General features: G+C 40.6%; 1 protein-coding gene across 1 annotated transcript in view; it reads left to right on the forward strand.

Moving 5' to 3' along the window:
* The window catches only part of HSD17B4 (hydroxysteroid 17-beta dehydrogenase 4), an 867,876-nt gene that overhangs the window by 123,177 nt on the left and 725,489 nt on the right, over positions 1-19,210 (forward strand). The window contains exon 3 of the mRNA XM_078675560.1: positions 7,305-7,412. Coding sequence (XP_078531686.1) covers positions 7,305-7,412 — 108 coding nt within the window. The remainder of the gene's footprint in view (positions 1-7,304; positions 7,413-19,210) is intronic.

Raw genomic sequence — 19,210 nt, forward strand, 5'->3', positions numbered from 1 at the left:
ATATTCCCCAGGCGTCAAACTGGATGCAGAAATTTTCACGCAGAAAATCTGCACTCAGGTAAGTGCCATCAACAGGCTCCTCTTATGCGCGCTGGATGTGATGTGAATGTTCCCTGTTTAGGCACCACCCCAGTGCACTGACATCACTGCTTTTCTTTCTGCTCTATCAGTGTAGATCCAAAAAGAGCTACCTCAGTTAATTTTTTGGATTCTTTTTAGAAGTTTTGTTGACCATTTGTGAGCTTTTTGATTCCAGTGCGAGTAGGGATGTCCGCTAAGAAACCCTTGGGGGTTAAACCCGCTGGTTCCCATCATACACAGGGATCACTGACATAATATAGAATACCAAAATATAGACTTAACAAAATATCGTTGACAAAATATAGAATGCAAAAATATCAAATTCCTATCTACAAACAGGTAAGTACAAAAATATTGAATCAAAAATATTGTTGTAAAAAATATAGTTAGTCAAAATATCGAATATTTTTAAATGTCTTCAAAGTAATTTAAAATTAATGAAATAATAAATATAATTAACTAAAACATACTTAAAAATACTTTAATAACCTTAATAGTAATAAATAATTAAAGTTAAAAAATAAACATACAATTTTATTTTTTAATACATATATATATATATATATATATATATATATATATATATATATATATTATATATTAACGTAATATTAATAAAACATATACAATATTTTTACCGTAGGATAGCGGGAGGGTAAAATTTACTATTACCACTCCAGTGAGTGCAACAGTAGGGAAAGCGTTAGATAGCGTAGGGGTAAACATTACTATTCCCACTCCAGTGAGTGCAACAGTAGGAAAAGTGTTGGATAGCAGGAGGGTAAAAATTACTATTCCCACTCCAGAGAGTGCAACAGTAGGGAAAGCGTTGGATAGAGTAGGGGTAAAAATTACTATTCCCACTCCAGAGAGTGCAACACTAGGGAAAGCATTGGATAGCGGGAGGGTAAAAATTACTATTCCCACTCCAGAGAGTGCAACAGCAGGGAAAGCGTTGGATAGCGTAAGGGTAAAAATTACAATTCCCACTTTAGTGAGTTTAACAGTAGGGAAAGTAATGATTTAATATGTTAATAAAAATACATTAAATATCAGTACCAATAAAATATGAATTAAAATTAATTACCAATTTAATATTATGTAATCATGAATTAATTAGAAATACAAATAAATATTAGTTAAAAATTATCTATTCATAATTAATTAACTAATTAAGTTTCAATAACAAAAACTAATGAATAATAAAATTAATACCAATTAATAATTCACAGTAAATGAATTATCAATACACGAAAAGAATTTTTAATATGTAATTAATTACAATTACATTACTTCCCACCCTATTCCCCTATAAACCCAAAACCCGCTACAGAAAATACATGAATAAAATTATCATAATTATCAAATAATGAATACGAATTAATTACCAATTAATACAAATTAATTACCAATTAAAAATTAATTAACAATAAATTAAAAAACAATACCAATGAATAAAAAAATGTATTTACTTAATTACAATTAAAATACTTCCCACCCTATAAACCCACAACCCGCTACGGAACATAAATTAAAAAAATTAACATAATTATTAATGAATCAATTAATAAAAAATAATTACAATTAATACAAATTAATTACCAATTAAACATTAATTACCAATAAATTCAAAATGAATACCAATAAATAAATACAAATATTTAATTAATTACAATTATTCCCCTATAAACCCACAACCCGCTACAGAACTAAAAAACTAAATTAAATTAAAAATAATTAATAATTGCTAAAATGTAATATTTAATTTAATATAATTAAATTCTTCCCACCCTATTCCCCTATAAACCCACAACCCGCTACAGAATTAAATTATGCAAAAACTAAATAACATAAAATTCATTACTTAAAATAAATGAAACATACATTACAAAAATATACACTTTTCACACATATACTAACATACAAATCACTTTAAAAAAATTCGATATTATTAAAAATTCGATATATTTTAATACCTATATTATATACTTCGATTATTTTGACTTCTATATTTTGACAATCTATATTATATTACTTACCTTCAATTCGATATTTTTAACCACTATATTATGTCCATTTGATATTTTGCCAATTCTATATTTTTACTTCGATATTATGGCCATTCTATATATTTTTTTCGATATTATGTCTAGTTACCCATACACAGATGTCTGTGTCAGATGTCTGTGACAGATACTCACTCGGTTTGCATTTGGGGCCTGGAGCTGAGCCACAACTCCAGGATCTGTCCAGACTGCTGCGCCATGAATCCAAAGGTGGTTTGGGAGCATTTTCTGAAGCTCCTGGTCGCCCGGCACCAGTCTACTCCTCGATGCTTCAGATCCCAGTCACGCAGACAAGAAACGAGGTATTCATTGGGTTACGAATGTGGGCTCTGTATGTATACAGGGCATGAAACGTTTCCAGATACATTTAACTTCTGGTATATTTGTAGATCATCCAAGGAGGAGTAACCACCCCATAAGAAATGAGAAACTGAGTTGGTTTTGTCTAGTACGACAGAACTCTTCAAGTAAGGTTATATCAGTGCTTGTGTAACATGTGTAGATCAGGACACCTAATAAAGGCATTTAGGTGTGTCTTTTTGTGCTTTACAGTCTGGCGGATTGGCATTTCACAGTATATAGCAGTTTGCGACTCATCTTATCATCTCCCATCTGGTTATTTCCAACCAGCGAAAATTGAGTTCAGTTCAAAAGACCACCTTTGAAATGCACTGGCCCTCTCTAAATTCTGTCCTGTCTGCCTTCCTACCCCTGGAAAATTAGACACCACCATTCAGATAATTTACCATCAGTGGTTGTGATTTTATTTCATCACAATGTTGCATAGTGTCCAAATGATAAAACGCAACGTATTTCAAGATTAAACATTTTGAAAAACGTTGCAAAAAAGGGTGGGGTGGGGTTGTGAGTGCATGAGAAGGATGGTGAAAGTGATTGTGCAAAAGGAAGGTAGTGTGCATATATACATTAACAAATAGTATTTACAGGCTATCCAGCCAGATGTCTGGCATGTGCAGAAATGATAAATCATAACAGAATAAATCCGATGCAGAAAATTGATCTCTGTCATCCGTGTTTGAACAAAAGAGAAAACAGCGTAGACTTTTCGACCCCTAACAAAAACAGCAAATTATTTTCGCCTTGGAAGTAGGGTCTTCATCAGGACTGTGGTTACGGAGGTTAAGAAAGCCCCAGAAAGATCAGCGAGAAAGCTTCAAGCTGAAAATTCGACTGCTGGGCCTTGTGGGCTCTCGGAGTGTCCGATTCTTCGTGGATTTGTGAAGTACGCCGAGGTTGATCAGTAACCTCTGACTGTTGGCTGCCTGGGTTGAACGATCAGCTACCAGCTGTATAGCTAATAGCTGATCTTTTAATCTGCAGGAAGAAGTATCCATCACAACAAACAGTTACCTTTGGTAACGCTATTTCTGGTTGATACTCTATCAAATTGCAGATTCTTCACCGAGCCACCCACCTCCCCATTCTGTGGAATGGGCTTCTCTAGTACATATTAATAAAATCCCAATCTATAGATCTGTACAGGAGGTCAAGTTCATTATATGACTCATCAATCCAGCTTCTTGAATAGAATTCTCAATAAATGAAGACTGCTTTTCTATGTCTATGTGCCGTGGCGGGGGTTGTGGGTGCTGTAGTTAGAAATAACAGGTTTAAAAAGCAGCTGCTGCAGAGTTGCCTGTGTGTCTAACAGTTTTCAGGGAACAATAAAAATGCTGATATAAATGTGGTGATTAATGTTGAAGGTCAGAGTTTTATCTAGTGGCTGTTTCCAGTCATGATAAAGTAGCTCAGAGGTTTAATATGCCTGCTTTTAAGAACGTGTACCACACAAGTCACCAAACTGTATTTTATGTGGCTCGCTCAGTAGGTTACTCCTTTTGTCACAGAGATCCTATTTAGCTCGAGCATCAGTGTGTATGCACTGTCCGCAAGACCTCCTGTAATCACTCTACTGAGTGTAATTACAGCTGCTGCCTGCCATTGGGTAAAAACTCTAATGCTTTTGTTACCTGGCTCCTTATTGGCCGGTGCTCCCAATACATCACTTCCGTTTGTAACTTAGGAGCACCGGCCAACTACAGTTTCCTTACGCAGTAGATTTTTATCTTTTTATTTAGGGACTATTTGTTTTTTGTTTTTTTATAAGCGCCCCATTACAGCGCCCGTAATGCGTGCCTGCAAAGCACACCCCTCCCACCTCCCAAACATGATCCAGCATTGATGTCGTGGCTGGTTTCACTTTCTTTGTTTAATCACCGTGGCCTTTTATGTATTTATTTAATAGAGCACCCATAATGCTTGCCTGAAAAGAACACCCCTCCCACCACCCAAACAGCAGCAATCACGTGGCTCCCCACCCGCCTCCCAAACAGCATCGAGCAGCGATCGCCGTGGCTCCCCTCCCACCTCCTAAACAGTAACTAGCAGCAATCACCGTGGCCTTATATTTATTTATTTATGTAATAGAGCGCCCATAATGCGAGTGACGTGAGGTGATGTGCATGGGTTAAGTGATGTGCATAAGTGGTGTCACGTGATATGATAGGGTGTACATATTTTCCTGCAACTTTCAGCGTGCAATGCACGCTTTCACTTTCTAAGCAGCTCGGGACAATGGCGGTTGCTTCTTTAACATAAAATAGGTCTCGCATTTACAAGAGTTTGAGTTATTGGCATTGTAAATAACACTACCTTTTATTTATAAGTTAATTATCAAAACAGATAAATAAAAGGCATTGCCATTTACAATGACAACAGCTAAAACGCTTGCAAATGCGAGACCTATTGCATTGCAAACACTTGTTTTACTTGCAGTTCATAAGTTACAACCCTAATATAACATAGTGAGTTATAACCGGTCATCAAAGAGCTGCATGCAAACTGCATGGAAAGTTGTTTTCTGACCTAGTCTTTCATTATCCTAATGTTGCTAAAAAAGGTTAATTTAGGTAGAAATCGTTTTTTATTAGGAAAGCCAAACACTGTGGTACATTTAAATCCTGAGTTTGTGCTTCTCCAGACCAAACACTCAAAATATACTGCCTGTTAGTATTGGTACTAGTATTGGTGACTTGACTCCCCCACCTAGCCAACCTCATTGTCGTGTGTAACATTTCCTATAGACTGATTTACATATGTATGATTCATTGGCTCTGTATAATGTGTGCGTGATGTAAAGTGCTCTGATACTCTACACAGGTATGAGCAGCAGTCTAAAACAAATGAAATGCAGGTTAGAGAGGGGCTATTTAGAGATGAGGGGCACTGATGGAGCGTGGTAGTGAGGGAATTCCCAACAAAGATTGTCGCACTGGGTGCCACGAGCGGTAAAGCCTGCGGAGTCCAGTCTTTCCATCTCTTCCAACTGTCACTGCAATTGTTTTGGGGAAGTGCTGTGAATATTTGGGGTTCCGATCTTAAACCTTCTCTCATGATAGAATATCTACTGCTTCCTAGTAGAGGGAGCGGGGGTTGTAGATGTGCTGCTTTGTCCTTGGCCCTAGCTCCCGATCTCATTTATGCGCCGGACATTTAGAGCCCCTTTTGATCTTTTTTATAGATTTTATACCCTTTATTAAGCTGCCCCCATGCCTGTCTGCCCAGACCATTTGATGCTTTGTTCAGCTCAGGGGTTTGTGCCCAAGTTGTTTCCTGATTTTGTTGAAAGGAGGAGATTGAATGCATGCCAATAGACCTGATTAAAATGGGAGACTCTTTTTTTTTTTTTAAGCCAAAAATGCCTTTATTTTGACTGTTTCCTGCCTGAAACTGCCTCTCCTTAAATAAAAGTCAATGGGGAAGAGGAACTACTTTCTTCCGATTATAATTTTTTTGCTAAATCTCCCCCTTTCCTCTTCTAAAATGTTGACATGTATATTAGAACATTGGAATGTTGGGAGCTCCATTGAAAACAATGGAGTAACTCCGGGCTTGTAATGGCTGGTATATGCCCGGAGCACCAACATTCCAATGTTTCTTTGTTCACAGCTCTGGCTGTGAACAAAGGTTTCCGGGAGCCTGAGGGGATTTCAATCCCCTCACGCTCCCTGAAGCCTTTGTTTTATTTGTTAGAACATTCTGCCCTCTAGTAGCAGAATGTTCTGATAGCCCTTCGTAGCTGGACTATACTAGCTATTAAAGTCCCGGTCCCTTGTTAAAGGACCTAGCCTTTGGCTTGGGCTTTTAACGCTGGAGCAGGCCTTTAATAGCCGGTATAGCCCGCCACAGCAGGCTATAAGGCTATAATATGGTGCTCCCTAGACTCACTGCAGAGACATAACTGTGAAGAAAATGTACTCTAGGTAGATTGTAAAGTAATTGTCAAATTGAGAATTGGACAGCTGCAGGTTTGGCAAGACTTTTTTCTCAAAATATCTTCCTGAACATATTCTACATCCTTTTATGTACAATATATATAAGCATCACCCGCCTGTTGGGCTGTTTTCTGCAGCTGTCCTTAATCCTGGAAGCACCTCACCGGCTGATGGAAGTGGCGCACTTTCATATTACTCTTCAGTAGTGTGTGAAATGGCCGACGTGGGTTGGGAATACACATGACCACGTGGGCTGAGATGCCTGCAAATGCGACATTTCCAAATGGGATTTACATTGGCATGTAAAATGTGCAGTAACTACCAAAGGCATGCCCTGAACTTTCCAAAAGGTCTCTGTGAGCACAGTTTAGCATTTCAAGTGGATTAACCTTCTAAGAAAATGCACGTGTTTCCTTTCAACTACATTACCTTGCTAAAGCAGTTTACGGCCATTTCAAATGTCTCATAAAAGAAAATAAATTCACGATTGTGCTTGCAATAATCTAAAACAGATCCCTTAAATAAAAATATACAAAAATAATGTATGTATGCTTATATATATGTGTGTGTGTGTGTGTGTATATATATATATATATATATATATATATATATATATATATATATTGCAGTACTCCATCCACCAGTAATCCAATGACACACAACGGATTAGGATAGACACGCGGACCCAATTTTCTTCTGTGCTTATTTATTCAATATTTCTGCCCTGCATCCCATGCCGCCATGACGCGTTTCGGTCCGATAATGCTTTATATGCCAGTGTTCGTGAACGTTGATTTGTGCAATATTAACATGAGTGATAATAAGTACATATGTAATAGTGCCTTTTCCTTTTCTTGTGCAGTGAATGACCTCGGAAGCACTACTAGTGGAGGCGGAAGAAATTCCTCAGCGGCTGACCGTGTGGTAGAAGAAATAAAGGCCAAAGGGGGAAAAGCAGTTGCCAACTATGGTATGTCTAAAGGGTGACTGCTTTTTGGTGATTAAAATACCATACGGCTTTGTGTCACTGCATGCTTATGCTTAAGGTTCAGTAGTAGATGCCTCCCCTCGTTGTTCCTGATGAAATGTTGACATACAACGCAAAACGTGCAATGCTCTATTTTAAAGCAAACTACAGTTCATTCGGTTGCAGGCACCAGCTCCAGAAACTTAAAGCACACAGATACCAAAAATAAACGTTTTTGAAACCTATGGTCAAGACCCGTATTACTGGACCTGCCAGTTTTCCAATCCAGCTTCTTGCTCCAGTCTCACACCACACACGTTACTATAAATACTTTTTAGAAGTCAACCTGTTATTTAATTATGACTTTTTTCATGGGCATTTTCTACCTGGAAATATTAACTTAAGTAAAAAAACGTTCAGAATGATGGATTATATATATTTAGATAAATTCAAACACTGTATCATAAGTATGAAGCAATGTCGGACTGTGCCGGTTGGGCTATCAGGCACTGCCAGAATAATAGCTGGTCTAATCGGTAAGAGTGTGGGCTGGGTTTTTGGCTGTTTGTGGGCTGATTCGGATTTGCTCTCTAAACTGCTGCGGCCTAAATGACAGAAGAAAAAAGGGGGGTGCTTGCGAGGATGATTAGACATTGGGACATTGACGTTTTATGTTTAGAGGAGATGCATGTCCCTTGGAATAACCGCGTCTGGTTAAAGGAACTTGGATTGGATCTGATTGCTTGCTCAGCGCAAACCACTACTACTAGAGGGGTAGCTATAATGGCCAGGTGGGGAATCAGTACAGTTAAGCAGGTTAAGGTCGATAACTTTGGCAGATGGGCTCTGGCTGACATAATTGTCAGGGGATCAGCATAGGCTGTTTGCTCACTGTACGGCTCTAATTTGGATGATCCCTCTGTATTGCATTTTTTTCATGTTGAATTTGCCCTTTGGTCCTCCCCGAAAATTGTATGTGGAGATTTTAATCTACTTTTGAATTCAAACTTGGATTTATATTGTAATATTCCATATCCTGGGAGGAAAGGTAAGACATTTAAGGGCGTACAGGCACTCTGCCTTGAACACGGTATGGTAGATGTCTGGCAGAAGCTGCACTTGACTGATCCTGGCTACACTTTTTACTCAGCCCCCCACAGCAAATTAGTCCGTTTAGATTAGTTTTTGATTTCTGACGTGATTCTGGAAGGGTTCACTTGTGAGCTACATCCAGAGTCATATCGGATCATAATCCACTGATTTTACAACTTACAGTCAAAGGGACAAGGTCTTCTGGGTCAGCCTGGTCATTCGAGCGGAGATTGCTGTTAGACCAGGACTATTGCAGCCATATGTCAGCATGGACAAAAGATTTATTTTGGCGGAACAGCGGCTCGGCTCCGGTGACTGTTGTATGGGATGCCTTTAAGGCAGCAGCATGGGGCGAGACTCTTAGCTTCTCGCTGCATCATCAAAAGAAAATCAAAGAGAGGGTTAAAGATTGGAATAACCAGCTACGAGAGGTAAAGAAATTACTAATTAGGTTTATTTTTGATCGGGTAAAAAAGGAGGAATGTCTTAAACAGATAGCTATTTGCAGAAATAATATCTATCCACATTTTGCTGAAGAGCTTGCGGCCAATTTTGTTCAGTACAGAACAGATTTACGAGTAAGGTGAAAACACCGGGAGATTATTGGCCAAGCGGCTACTGCATAAGGGCGTTCTTAATAAGATTAGTTGGATCAATGACAGTGCTGGTCGGATACAAGATCAACCGGACAAGGTCCTTGAAGTGTTTCAGGAATATTATAAATCTCTTTATTCTCCCGACGAGACTGACGAGCCGGGTTCAGGGGAAGAGTACTTATCTGAGTATCCAACCTCGATGGTGACATTGGAACAGGCATCAGCTCTCTTCTCCCCGATCTCTAGGGAGGAGCTTGAATTAGCTTTAACATCATTGGCTGCTGGTAAGACAGAAGGCACGACCTGTTACCTTTAGAATTTTATCGCACATTTAGGCATATTCTACTAGAGGAGCTAGAAACCTTATTCACACTAGCCCAGCAGGGACAGACTCCTGACTCCTGGCGCAAGACCACAATTGTTATCTTTAAGAAGGATAAACCAGAGCTTAGTCCTTTATCCTACTGCCCGATTTCATTAATTTGTGCAGATAGCAAAATCTATGCTAAGATCATTGCACTTAGATTAGGCAAGGTGATAGCTTCCCTAGTTTCGAATCGCCAACATGGCTTTATACTCGGCCGCGACACCACCGATCATATAGGGCGAGCAATCACCTTGTTTGATTGGCAACAGGCATCCAAACAACCTCTGGTCATGATCCTGTTAGACGCCGAAAAGGCGTTTGACAGGGTCTCCTGGGGTTTCTTATGGCAACTACTCAAAGCTAAGGGATTCCCACAGGTATTTATCCGGTCCATACAAACTTTATATGTCTCTCCAGTAGCTTCAGTCCGTATCTCAGGTCAAGATTCATCTCTTCTATCCATCAGCAGGGGCACCCGTCAGGGTTGCCCCTGCTCCCCGCTTTTATTTTCGATTTATATCGATCCTTTGTTGAGCAAACTAGACAACAGACAACTAGACAACAGCTTAATGATTAAGGCAGCATCGGTCAATTGCGTAGCCTATAAAGTATTGGCGTACGCCGACGATGTTGCCATCTTTACGACAGAGGCATGCTCGGCTCTTCCAGCAATTTACGATCTAGCTGAACAATTCGGTGCTGTCTCTGGTTATCGACTTAATGCTGATAAAACCCAAATAATTCACTCGGATTTTTAAAAACCTGTGGTGGTTCCAATAACTTCGGTTGCCACCTATCTCTGAGTTAAGATCACGGCAAAGGTGGAGGAGATACCCGAAATCAATGTTTCACCAGTTGTTAAAAAGGTTAATCACTCACTGGAGAGACTGGACCACCTTCATCTCTCACTCCACGGGCGTTCCAACGTAATCAAAATGACCATATTCCCGAAATGTTTATACTTATTCCGCTCTATCCCCATTGAATTTTCAACACACTGCATTTTCAGCGCCAAAAGGGTCTGTTCTAGGTTCCTGTGGGGCTACCACAAAGCACGGAGGGCGATGAAGTGGATGATACTCCCTAGACTAAGGGGTGGCTTGGGCATGCCCTCCTTGCTCCTGTATCACTGGGCTGCACTATTATAGCACATGGGTCCATTGATATCTGCTGAGAAGACTTTGATGCCAGAACACTTAAGGCCCTCAATCTTCGAGTTACTTCTTAGAGAGACTGCTTGTAATCGCTTGGTTAGTAACATCGAACCAAACTACTACAAGAAAGTTAGATTTAAGGTTATATACTCGGCCTTTTCTGCCTGGAAAAAAATTCGCAGACAATTTGGAATTTCGCATGTTAATGTGTATACCCCTTACTTCAAGCGGCCTTTTGCCCACTATTTTTCAAGACCCAATTACTTTTGTTTGGGGCACTTTGGGGATTAAGGTTTAGGGGGATCTTTTTGTGGGGGGGTCAACTTGTCTCATTTTCCGACCTTCAAATCAAGTTTGGTCTTCCCACAAGCCATTTTTTTAAAAATAATTACAACTTAGGAGTTATTTGATGCAGCAAGTGACAACTAGAGCAGATATGTTCAAAAGCATTCCAAAAGTGGGGCTCGTGGAGAGGAGATCTAGGATTGGGGCCTTATATCAGACTCTCATTTCCGAGCTGCCAGATGATTTAACGGATCAGAATGATAAATGGGATAGAAAATTCGCCCAAAAAGGGACTGACTTGGGTGTTCCCTTGGGGCTGGCTGATCAGATGTTAATTACCGGTAGTTTGCGATCCCAATTTTTTTATGTCTGCTTTTGATTTGTATTATACGCAATCTAAAGTTGCTAAATGGTCTACCCACCGAGGGAACTCATGCAGTAGGTGCAGTGTCCAGGCTGCGGATACAGTGCATATGTTTTTTTCTTGCTCTAAACTAGATAAGTATATAGAAGATGTTGAGCGATTGCTGGCTCAAATCACTGGTAAAGCCTTTTTTTAAGTTCAAATAATTTTTATTAGGGTAAGCAGAATGGTCATTACAAAAAGTAATAGGCAATACAACATTGGCGATAGGAATAATCAGCTAGGATAACATTATTAAGTTACATCAAAATAAAACGTGAAGGGGAAAAAGAGGAAAAGGGTAATCAAAAAATAGTAAATGAGGCTTGGGATGAAAGTTGTACACTTGATGAGGCTTTGTACTTCAGGAGACAGTGCAAATACAAGCGAAAAGATAAGTATTAAAGAAAAAGAGGGAACAAAAGGCAATTCATGGGGGTTTCGAGACCTCTTGCTGCGATGGGGGAAGGTGAGATGAGCGTTTGGCGCATACATCCAAGTAAAGGGTAACAGGAAGCCACAACGCATGTCTTTTCGGGGCCAGGGTGATTGGATAAATAAATGCAGTATCTAATCTATGATTAAAACATACATTGAACCACCAAGCTTTAAACGTAATACCCTCAGAATTCTTCCAGTTAACAGTAATCTGTTGAAATGCAACAGCTAATAGCAAATCAATAATATGAACATTCATTTCAACTTTAGTCCAGGAAGAGGACAGTGAACCGAGGAATATGTCAGTGATAGAGAAAGGGATAGAGGTGTGAAAGATAGAATTGATTTGATCCCATACTTTGATCCAGAATGCTTTCGTGTGAGGGCAGAGGAAGAGCATGTGAAAAAGCGTGGCATTGGGGGCGGAGCAAGACCAACAAAGGTCTGGAGTTGTAGGGAACCTTTTGTGAAGAAGAGAAGGCGTGTAAAGGAGTCGATTGTAAAGAAAGAAAAGTGTTTGTGTAAGAGAAGCAGCTCTGGAGGACTTGCGAAGCTTAATCCAAATTTTATCCCATAAAGTGGTAGGCCAAGAGACTTCGAGTTCAGATTCCCATTGCGCCTCCACCGTAGTTTTGGGCCGGGGTAATGGAGGGTTGTGGAAGGAATGATAAATGGAAGACGCTGAGGGGTTGGAGCGCAATTGAGAGTGTAAAGAGGAAGCCAGTGAAGTAGAATTCGTAATTGGAGGAGAATGAGAAAGGGAATCGTATGCGGACGTGACCGCAGTCTTGAGTAATATATATTTGTGGGCAAAAGAGGATGGGAGAGAGAAAGTTCGGCTTAGAATAGGGAACGGAGTGAAGACAGAACCAGTAAAAAGTTGGGAAACCCATATTAAACCACGTTGCCTCCAGGATTTCCAGTAGAAGGGCTTGAATTTGATAAGAATACTGCTATTATACCAAATCGTAGAAGTGAGAAGGTCAGCGATAGAAGAGGGAGGAGGTGGGGTGATGGCTAAAAGTAGTTTCGCGGTGTATTTGTGGATTGGAGTGGATACAAATTGGGGTTTGCGAGAAAAGGAGAGATACTCGGCAAAGGAGAAGGGAGAGAGAGAAAGGTGTTCAAGGTTAGCCCAAAGGGGAAGGGGTTCGATAGGATCTTTAAGCCAGATAGCGGCCTGTTTTAGAAGGAAGGCTTTATGATAAGCAGGAAAATTTGGGAAATTAACCCCGCCTTCCACTTTGGGGAGGCGCAATCTGGATAAGGACATGCGCGGTTTTTTCCCAGACCATAAAAAGGAGGATAAGGTGGTGTTGATTTTGGCAAAAAATTTGGCAGGAATGGAAACGGGAATATTCGAGATGGTGTAAAGGACAATTGGGGAGAGCATCATCTTAATAGTGTCAAGTCGGCCCCACCAGGAAAGGTATAAGGGATGCCACCTGGAGGTGAGTTCGGATAACTTCTGAATGCATTTAGTAAGACATAAGGAGATAGTATCCGAGACAGAAGGGGCAATATGTAAACCGAGGTATTTTATATGGGATGGGCTCCATTTGAAATTAGAAGCCACAAAATCAGGTTTAAAGGTGAATTTGGTGAGGGGTAGAATTTCGCATTTGTCGTTGTTCAATTTATAACCGGAAAGGTGAGAATATACATTAACTTCAGCAAGAAAAGCTGGGATGGAAACCGATGGGTTTGAAATGAAAAGTAAAATGTCATCAGCATAGGCAGCTAACTTGATTTGCGAGTGGGATAGAGGGAAGCCGTGAATGTTTGGATTTTGACGTAATCTAGATAGGAAAGGTTCAAGAGCAAGGTTGAAAAGAAAGGGGGATAGGGGACATCCCTGTCGTACTCCTCTGCCAAGGTTGAAAAAGGAGGAGATTAAACCATTAGCACAGACCGCTGCTCTAGGGTTTGCGTAAAGAAAGGAGATGAGGGAAATAAAATTAGGGCCAAACCCAAACCATTTTAATGCGGAGAATAGGAATGATCACTCTACTCTATCAAACGCCTTCTCGGCGTCAAGAGCAATTGCGGCTAGGGAATTACTGAAGCGTGATGATTTAGATAATACGTTAAAAAGGAGTCTAGTGTTGTCTGATATGAAGCGTCCTTTAACAAATCCAGATTGCTCAGGGCCTAGGAGTTCTGGGAGAAAGGAGTCTAATCTGATGGCTAAAGATTTGGCATATATCTTGTAGTCAATGTTAACCAATGATATCGGTCTGTAATTTTTACAGTGTTGAGTGTCTTTTCCCTCTTTTGGTATAATACAAATATAAGCGTCAGAAAAAGTGCCTGAAGAGGCTCCGTTAGTTTTAAAAGACTCCAAAAGGTGAAATAATTTGGGTAGCAGAAGGGTAGAAAAATGCTGATAAAATTCGACAGTGAAACCATCAGGACCTGGGGCTTTGTCTTTCTTAAGAGATTGAAGCGCTGTGTGCAATTCACGAACGGTGAGGGGAGTTTCAAGGGAGGTGAGGTCAACGGGAAAGTTAGAGGGAGGTTGAATGCTTGTGAAGAAAGTGGAAAGAGAGTGCTCAGAAGGTTGCGTGCCAGAAGAGTAAAGTGTGGAGTAAAAACGGGAAAATTCCTCTAAAATATCCGCATCTTTGTGTTGCAGAACTAAATTAGCATCAAAAACAGATTCAATATTCAGCTTATTTTGTTTAACCTTCAAATAGTTAGCGAGAACTTTCCCCGCCTTATTCTTCCCACCATAAAATTTCGAGCTGGATTTCAGTAAGTACAATGATGCATCATCAGTGGACTGTTTGTTATAATTCATTTTCGCATTAACAAGAGCTGTCAAACTTTCCTGGGTGTGAGAGGTGTAAAAGGCATGTTCCAGAGCTTTGATCTGAGATAAAAGATCCCTGGTACGTTTACGGGCAAGGCTACGCTTTGTAGCAACATGTCTGAGGATAAAGTCCCTAGCTGCAGCTTTATAAGCGTCCCATATAGTGTGGGTAGCTAAGGTAGGGGTGTCATTTATAACAAAAAATTCGGTGGTGAACTCAATAAAGGAGGACGTAAATTTGGGATCAAGAAGGAGGGTATTATTGAAATGCCACCGTTTGGGACCAGTGGATTTGGGTAAGATGTCAATGTTAATCAGAACCGGGGCATGATCCGAAAACACAATGGGGCCTATGTCAGCTTGGGTGAGGGATTGGGATAGATGGTGAGAGAGAAAAATATAATCAATACGTGACTGGGATTGGTGAACAGGGGAGTAGAATGTAAATTCTTTGCTGGTTGGGTTGCAGAGTCGCCAGGCGTCTACTAGTTTGTGCTGAGAAATGACATGTGTAAATAGCTTATGGGATTTATTAGGGACAAAAAAAACTTTGGAGTTTCTGTCTAAGAAGGGATCCAACGGCAGGTTGCAATCACCTGCTAGAATAAAGTTGTCTTCAATGGATTGAGTAATGCGAGAGGCAAACGCATTCCAAAAAGTAGGGTTTCCACCTGTGGGGGCATAAACATTAAGCAAGGATAAAGGGACATCCTTAGAGGAAAGTTTGACATGTAACCATCTGCCATCGGGATCAGATTCAGAATGCAATACAGAGTGAGAAAAGGACTTTCGGACTAGCAAAACAACACCATTTCTTTTGCCATCCCCGGGAGCTGAAAAAACCTTTCCCACCCAACCTCTTTGAAGCTTAGCAGCGTCAGTATCAGATAAATGGGTTTCTTGAAGAAAGGCTATATCTACATTCAGTTTAGCTAAATGGGAAAGGATCTTTTGCCTCTTGATAGGTGAGTTTAAACCTTTAACGTTCCAAGAAACAATGCGTACTGACATTAAGAATAATTAGAGAGAGGGAGTGCAAATACGAAATGGAAAAAAGCCTCAGATACATCGAGAGAGGAGGAGTGTGAGAAAAAAGAAAAAGAAAGCCTGAAAAAAAGAAGGACAGATAGAAGAGAGTGAAAGAGGACAATGGAGAAGAGGGGCGCTGGGAAATGAAAAGAAAATCGTGATGAGAGGATAAAAGTCAGCTGAGCAGAAAAGAATATAAGGCAAGAAGAGAAGTAGGCCATAAATGTCGGAAAAAGAAGATAATTTGGAAAGAACCATAGAATGTTACACAAGAGTAAAGAGGGTGTAGCATAGGGCTGTAAAATAAAACTAGAAAAAGGGAGGGGATGTAGAATAACAATAAGAGAGTGGAATATTAGGATCAAAAATAAGAAGAAGAGTGGTTTGTAAGAGAGCGATGTTAAAGGATGAAACTGTCGCCATGTAAAAATCAAGACAAGAACACATAAAACAATAGGAAGCATGTCAACAATGGAAGAGGGAGAAAAAATAGGTCGATACTTACAAGGGATCTTGGGAAGTGGATACGTTCAGAGGACTGAACACAAGGAGAAAAACGGAGATGAGAGGAGGGGGGGAAGACCAACCAACGGTAGGTAGGTAGACGGGGCCACAAGACGTCCAACCGGAGAGACGTGACGGAATATAGGGAGGTGTTCTGCAAAAGGAAAACAATAATATTAGAACCAGGTGAACAACGTATTTCCAGGTGTATAAGGAAAAGGGATCAAGGAAAAGAGAAGATTAAACATTTAAGTAACGAGAACGAACCAACACAGGCAACGAACATGAAAGGTATGCGATAGCTTAGGAACCTGTGGAAAAAAAAAGAACATCATAATATATTAAGAACTAGGAACCATAAGTTGTAAGGTAATCCAAAAATATCAACAACGAGAGTCAAGGTGGAAATGAAGAGGAAGGGCCAGAAAACTCCATGTCAGCTGTACCACAGGAATTCAGAAAACTTCGAAGTCGGAGAGGATCCTCAAAAGTCATAGTCTTGTTGTTATGTGTGACTTTGAATAAGCAGGGATGGAAAAGTCCATATCTGGCTCCAATGGAACGCAGTTCTGGTCTCATGTCGAGAAATGCTTTGCGGCGTGAAGCAGTAGCCTTGGCATAATCTTGGGCGAAGAATAAAGTGGAGTCCGACCATTTGATGTGAGGTATAGCTTTAGCCGCTAATAGAACCTTCAGCAAATCTGTGTATTCAAGAAAATACATAATAACACCTCTAGGCTTTGTCGTAGGAGAGATGGTGGAAGGCGCTCGACCTAGCCTATGTGCTCGTTGAATGTTAAGAGAAGTGCCTTCAGGAAGGTGAAGAAGTTTGGGCAGGAAGGATGTAAAGAAGGCAATGGCGTCGTTCCCCTCGCAACCTTCCTTCAGGCCGTAAAGGCGTAGGTTATTGCGCCTATTTCTGTTTTCAAGGTCCTCCACCTGCTTCTGGAGTGACGAGACTTGCGTTTCCATGTGGACAACTTTGGTAGTAGCTTCCTGGAAGGATGAGACTGATTTTTCCACCTTGGAGACCCTAGTATCCATTAGGGACCAATTGTCAGTCAAGGTTTGCAATTTGGAATTTGTCTCCTCCATGAATGGGCGCAGTGCTCTTATTTCCTCGAGGAGTAATTCTATAGAAATAGCTGAGGTAGGCTTTGGGGGAGAGGGCGGATGCTGTTTCAGTCTCTTGATGGCATTTTTCGACCCTGGTTGCGGGGGTGCATCCATGGTAAGAGATGGTTCACCAGTGGAGGACTCTCCAGAAGCGTCCAAATTAGCCAATGCAGTGAAAAGCTTTGAATTCTTGATGAAATTCCGTTTAGGGTTTTTACCAGGGCCCTCCGCCATGAGAGCACTTAAGATAAAGTTTCAGCAATAAAGTGCGGGCTGGTGAGCACTGCAATCGTTAGGGATACACAACAGTCAATAGTAGGAGGAGCAAGCGCCAAATGCAACAAATATTCGAAGGAGTCAATGAATTGTGGCTGTAAAACTGAGGAAAGTCAAGTTGCTATATAGGCGACTCACAGCTGAGGGAGCAGGGAGCCTAAAATGGCTGCCAAGCCAATGCTAGTGAGAAGGCAAGACTCCGAGAAAAAATAGACGAAAAAACGGTTCCAAGAAAAAAGAGTAGAATCACCTGTGAGGGTTCTGATGATTTGTCCTTATTTCCCGTTGAAATGCGGCATTTTCGGTGAAGCGCTGATGTCAGGAGGCTGTCACCGTCGCAGACTCGCTCCTCAGAGAGCGCCGTCTGAAATGACAAAATGGCGGCCGCGGCTGAAGGAAAGCCGCGACCGAAGGAAAACGGGAGCTGCTGTGCGAGGCTGAGGGAGCCTGGAAGCGGTAGACAGGTTAGTGGGGAGACGGGGCGTTCCGACGTCGTTCAATGTGCACCATTTCCTTCTGGGAAGAGTAGGACCGCCACAAAACTCCGGTGTAGACGGAGCTCTACCCCGGGACCTCCATCCGCATCGGGCGCTAAGCCACGCCCCCCCCACTGGTAAAGCCTTAATTCTTACACCAGCTCTGGTGATCTTAGGTTATGATCAATCTTAAAAAGACCCTCTTCATAGTAAATTCGAGCAAGGCTTCCTGTTCATTGCAATGTCTATTTTTAGAGCAGGTATTACTTTAAATTGGATTAGTCCGGACTCTACTACATTCTGTAACTGGAGGGCCCGCTTGCTAGCAACGTATAATATGGAGTCTGCTGTATATAGAGTAAAGGCGCGTAAAAGACAAGAACTTGGCCGGAGAATTTGGGCTCTGATCTCCGCCTGGATTGGTTAAGAGGAATGTCAAGCCCTGATTCACCTTTTCTTTTTTTTTTTTATAGCTCCTGATGTACCTTCTTTGTGATTTTGTATTTTTATTTAGTTGTATTGCATAGTATTTCTATATCAATCATATGTTTAACTTTGTGATCATGTATTGCCATAATGTTTCGGTTTAAAGACCTAATAAAGATTTTAAAAACAAAAAAAACATAATGATGGATTATATATAGTTAGATAAATTCAAACACTGTATCATAAGTATGAAGCAATGTCGGACTGTGCCGGTTGGGCTATCAAGCATTGCCAGAATATTAGCTGGTCTAATCGGTAAGTGTGTGGGCTGGGTTTTTGGCTGTTTGTGGGCCTTTTTATGGTTGGTGGGTCCGTTTTTATTGTCTACCACAAACACTGCCTGTGGCAAGCAAGAATGTAGGCGGTAACTTGTGAAACATATATACATCTGGTTTTTATAAGTTCAAAACTGCCCTGATTTGCAGAGGTGGCCCACTTTTGTAGCACCATACGTTGCAAATGGGGACCACTTTTATTCTAGTGCCCTGGCCTATTTTTATAGTCCGCCTCTGGTATGCAGTACGATTTCTGGAAGATTATCAGTTGGTTCCAATTCCTTTGTTAAAGGTGGGCACTATTTACTAGTAAACACATTTTGTTGATGGGTATTTCCCCTCTTTCTCGGTGTCTGATCACGTATATGTTTAGTAATCTGAAGTTACCGTAAGGAGTCACTTTATAGAGTGTGGACATATATAATATTGTTTTAAGTATTCAAAATGTTTTCCTTCTTTTAACAGATTGTTTGTTTCTCAAACTGTGGTCAG

Source organism: Lissotriton helveticus, chromosome 2_1 (genome assembly GCF_964261635.1).
Source record: "Lissotriton helveticus chromosome 2_1, aLisHel1.1, whole genome shotgun sequence".
Lineage (NCBI taxonomy): Eukaryota > Metazoa > Chordata > Amphibia > Caudata > Salamandridae > Lissotriton > Lissotriton helveticus.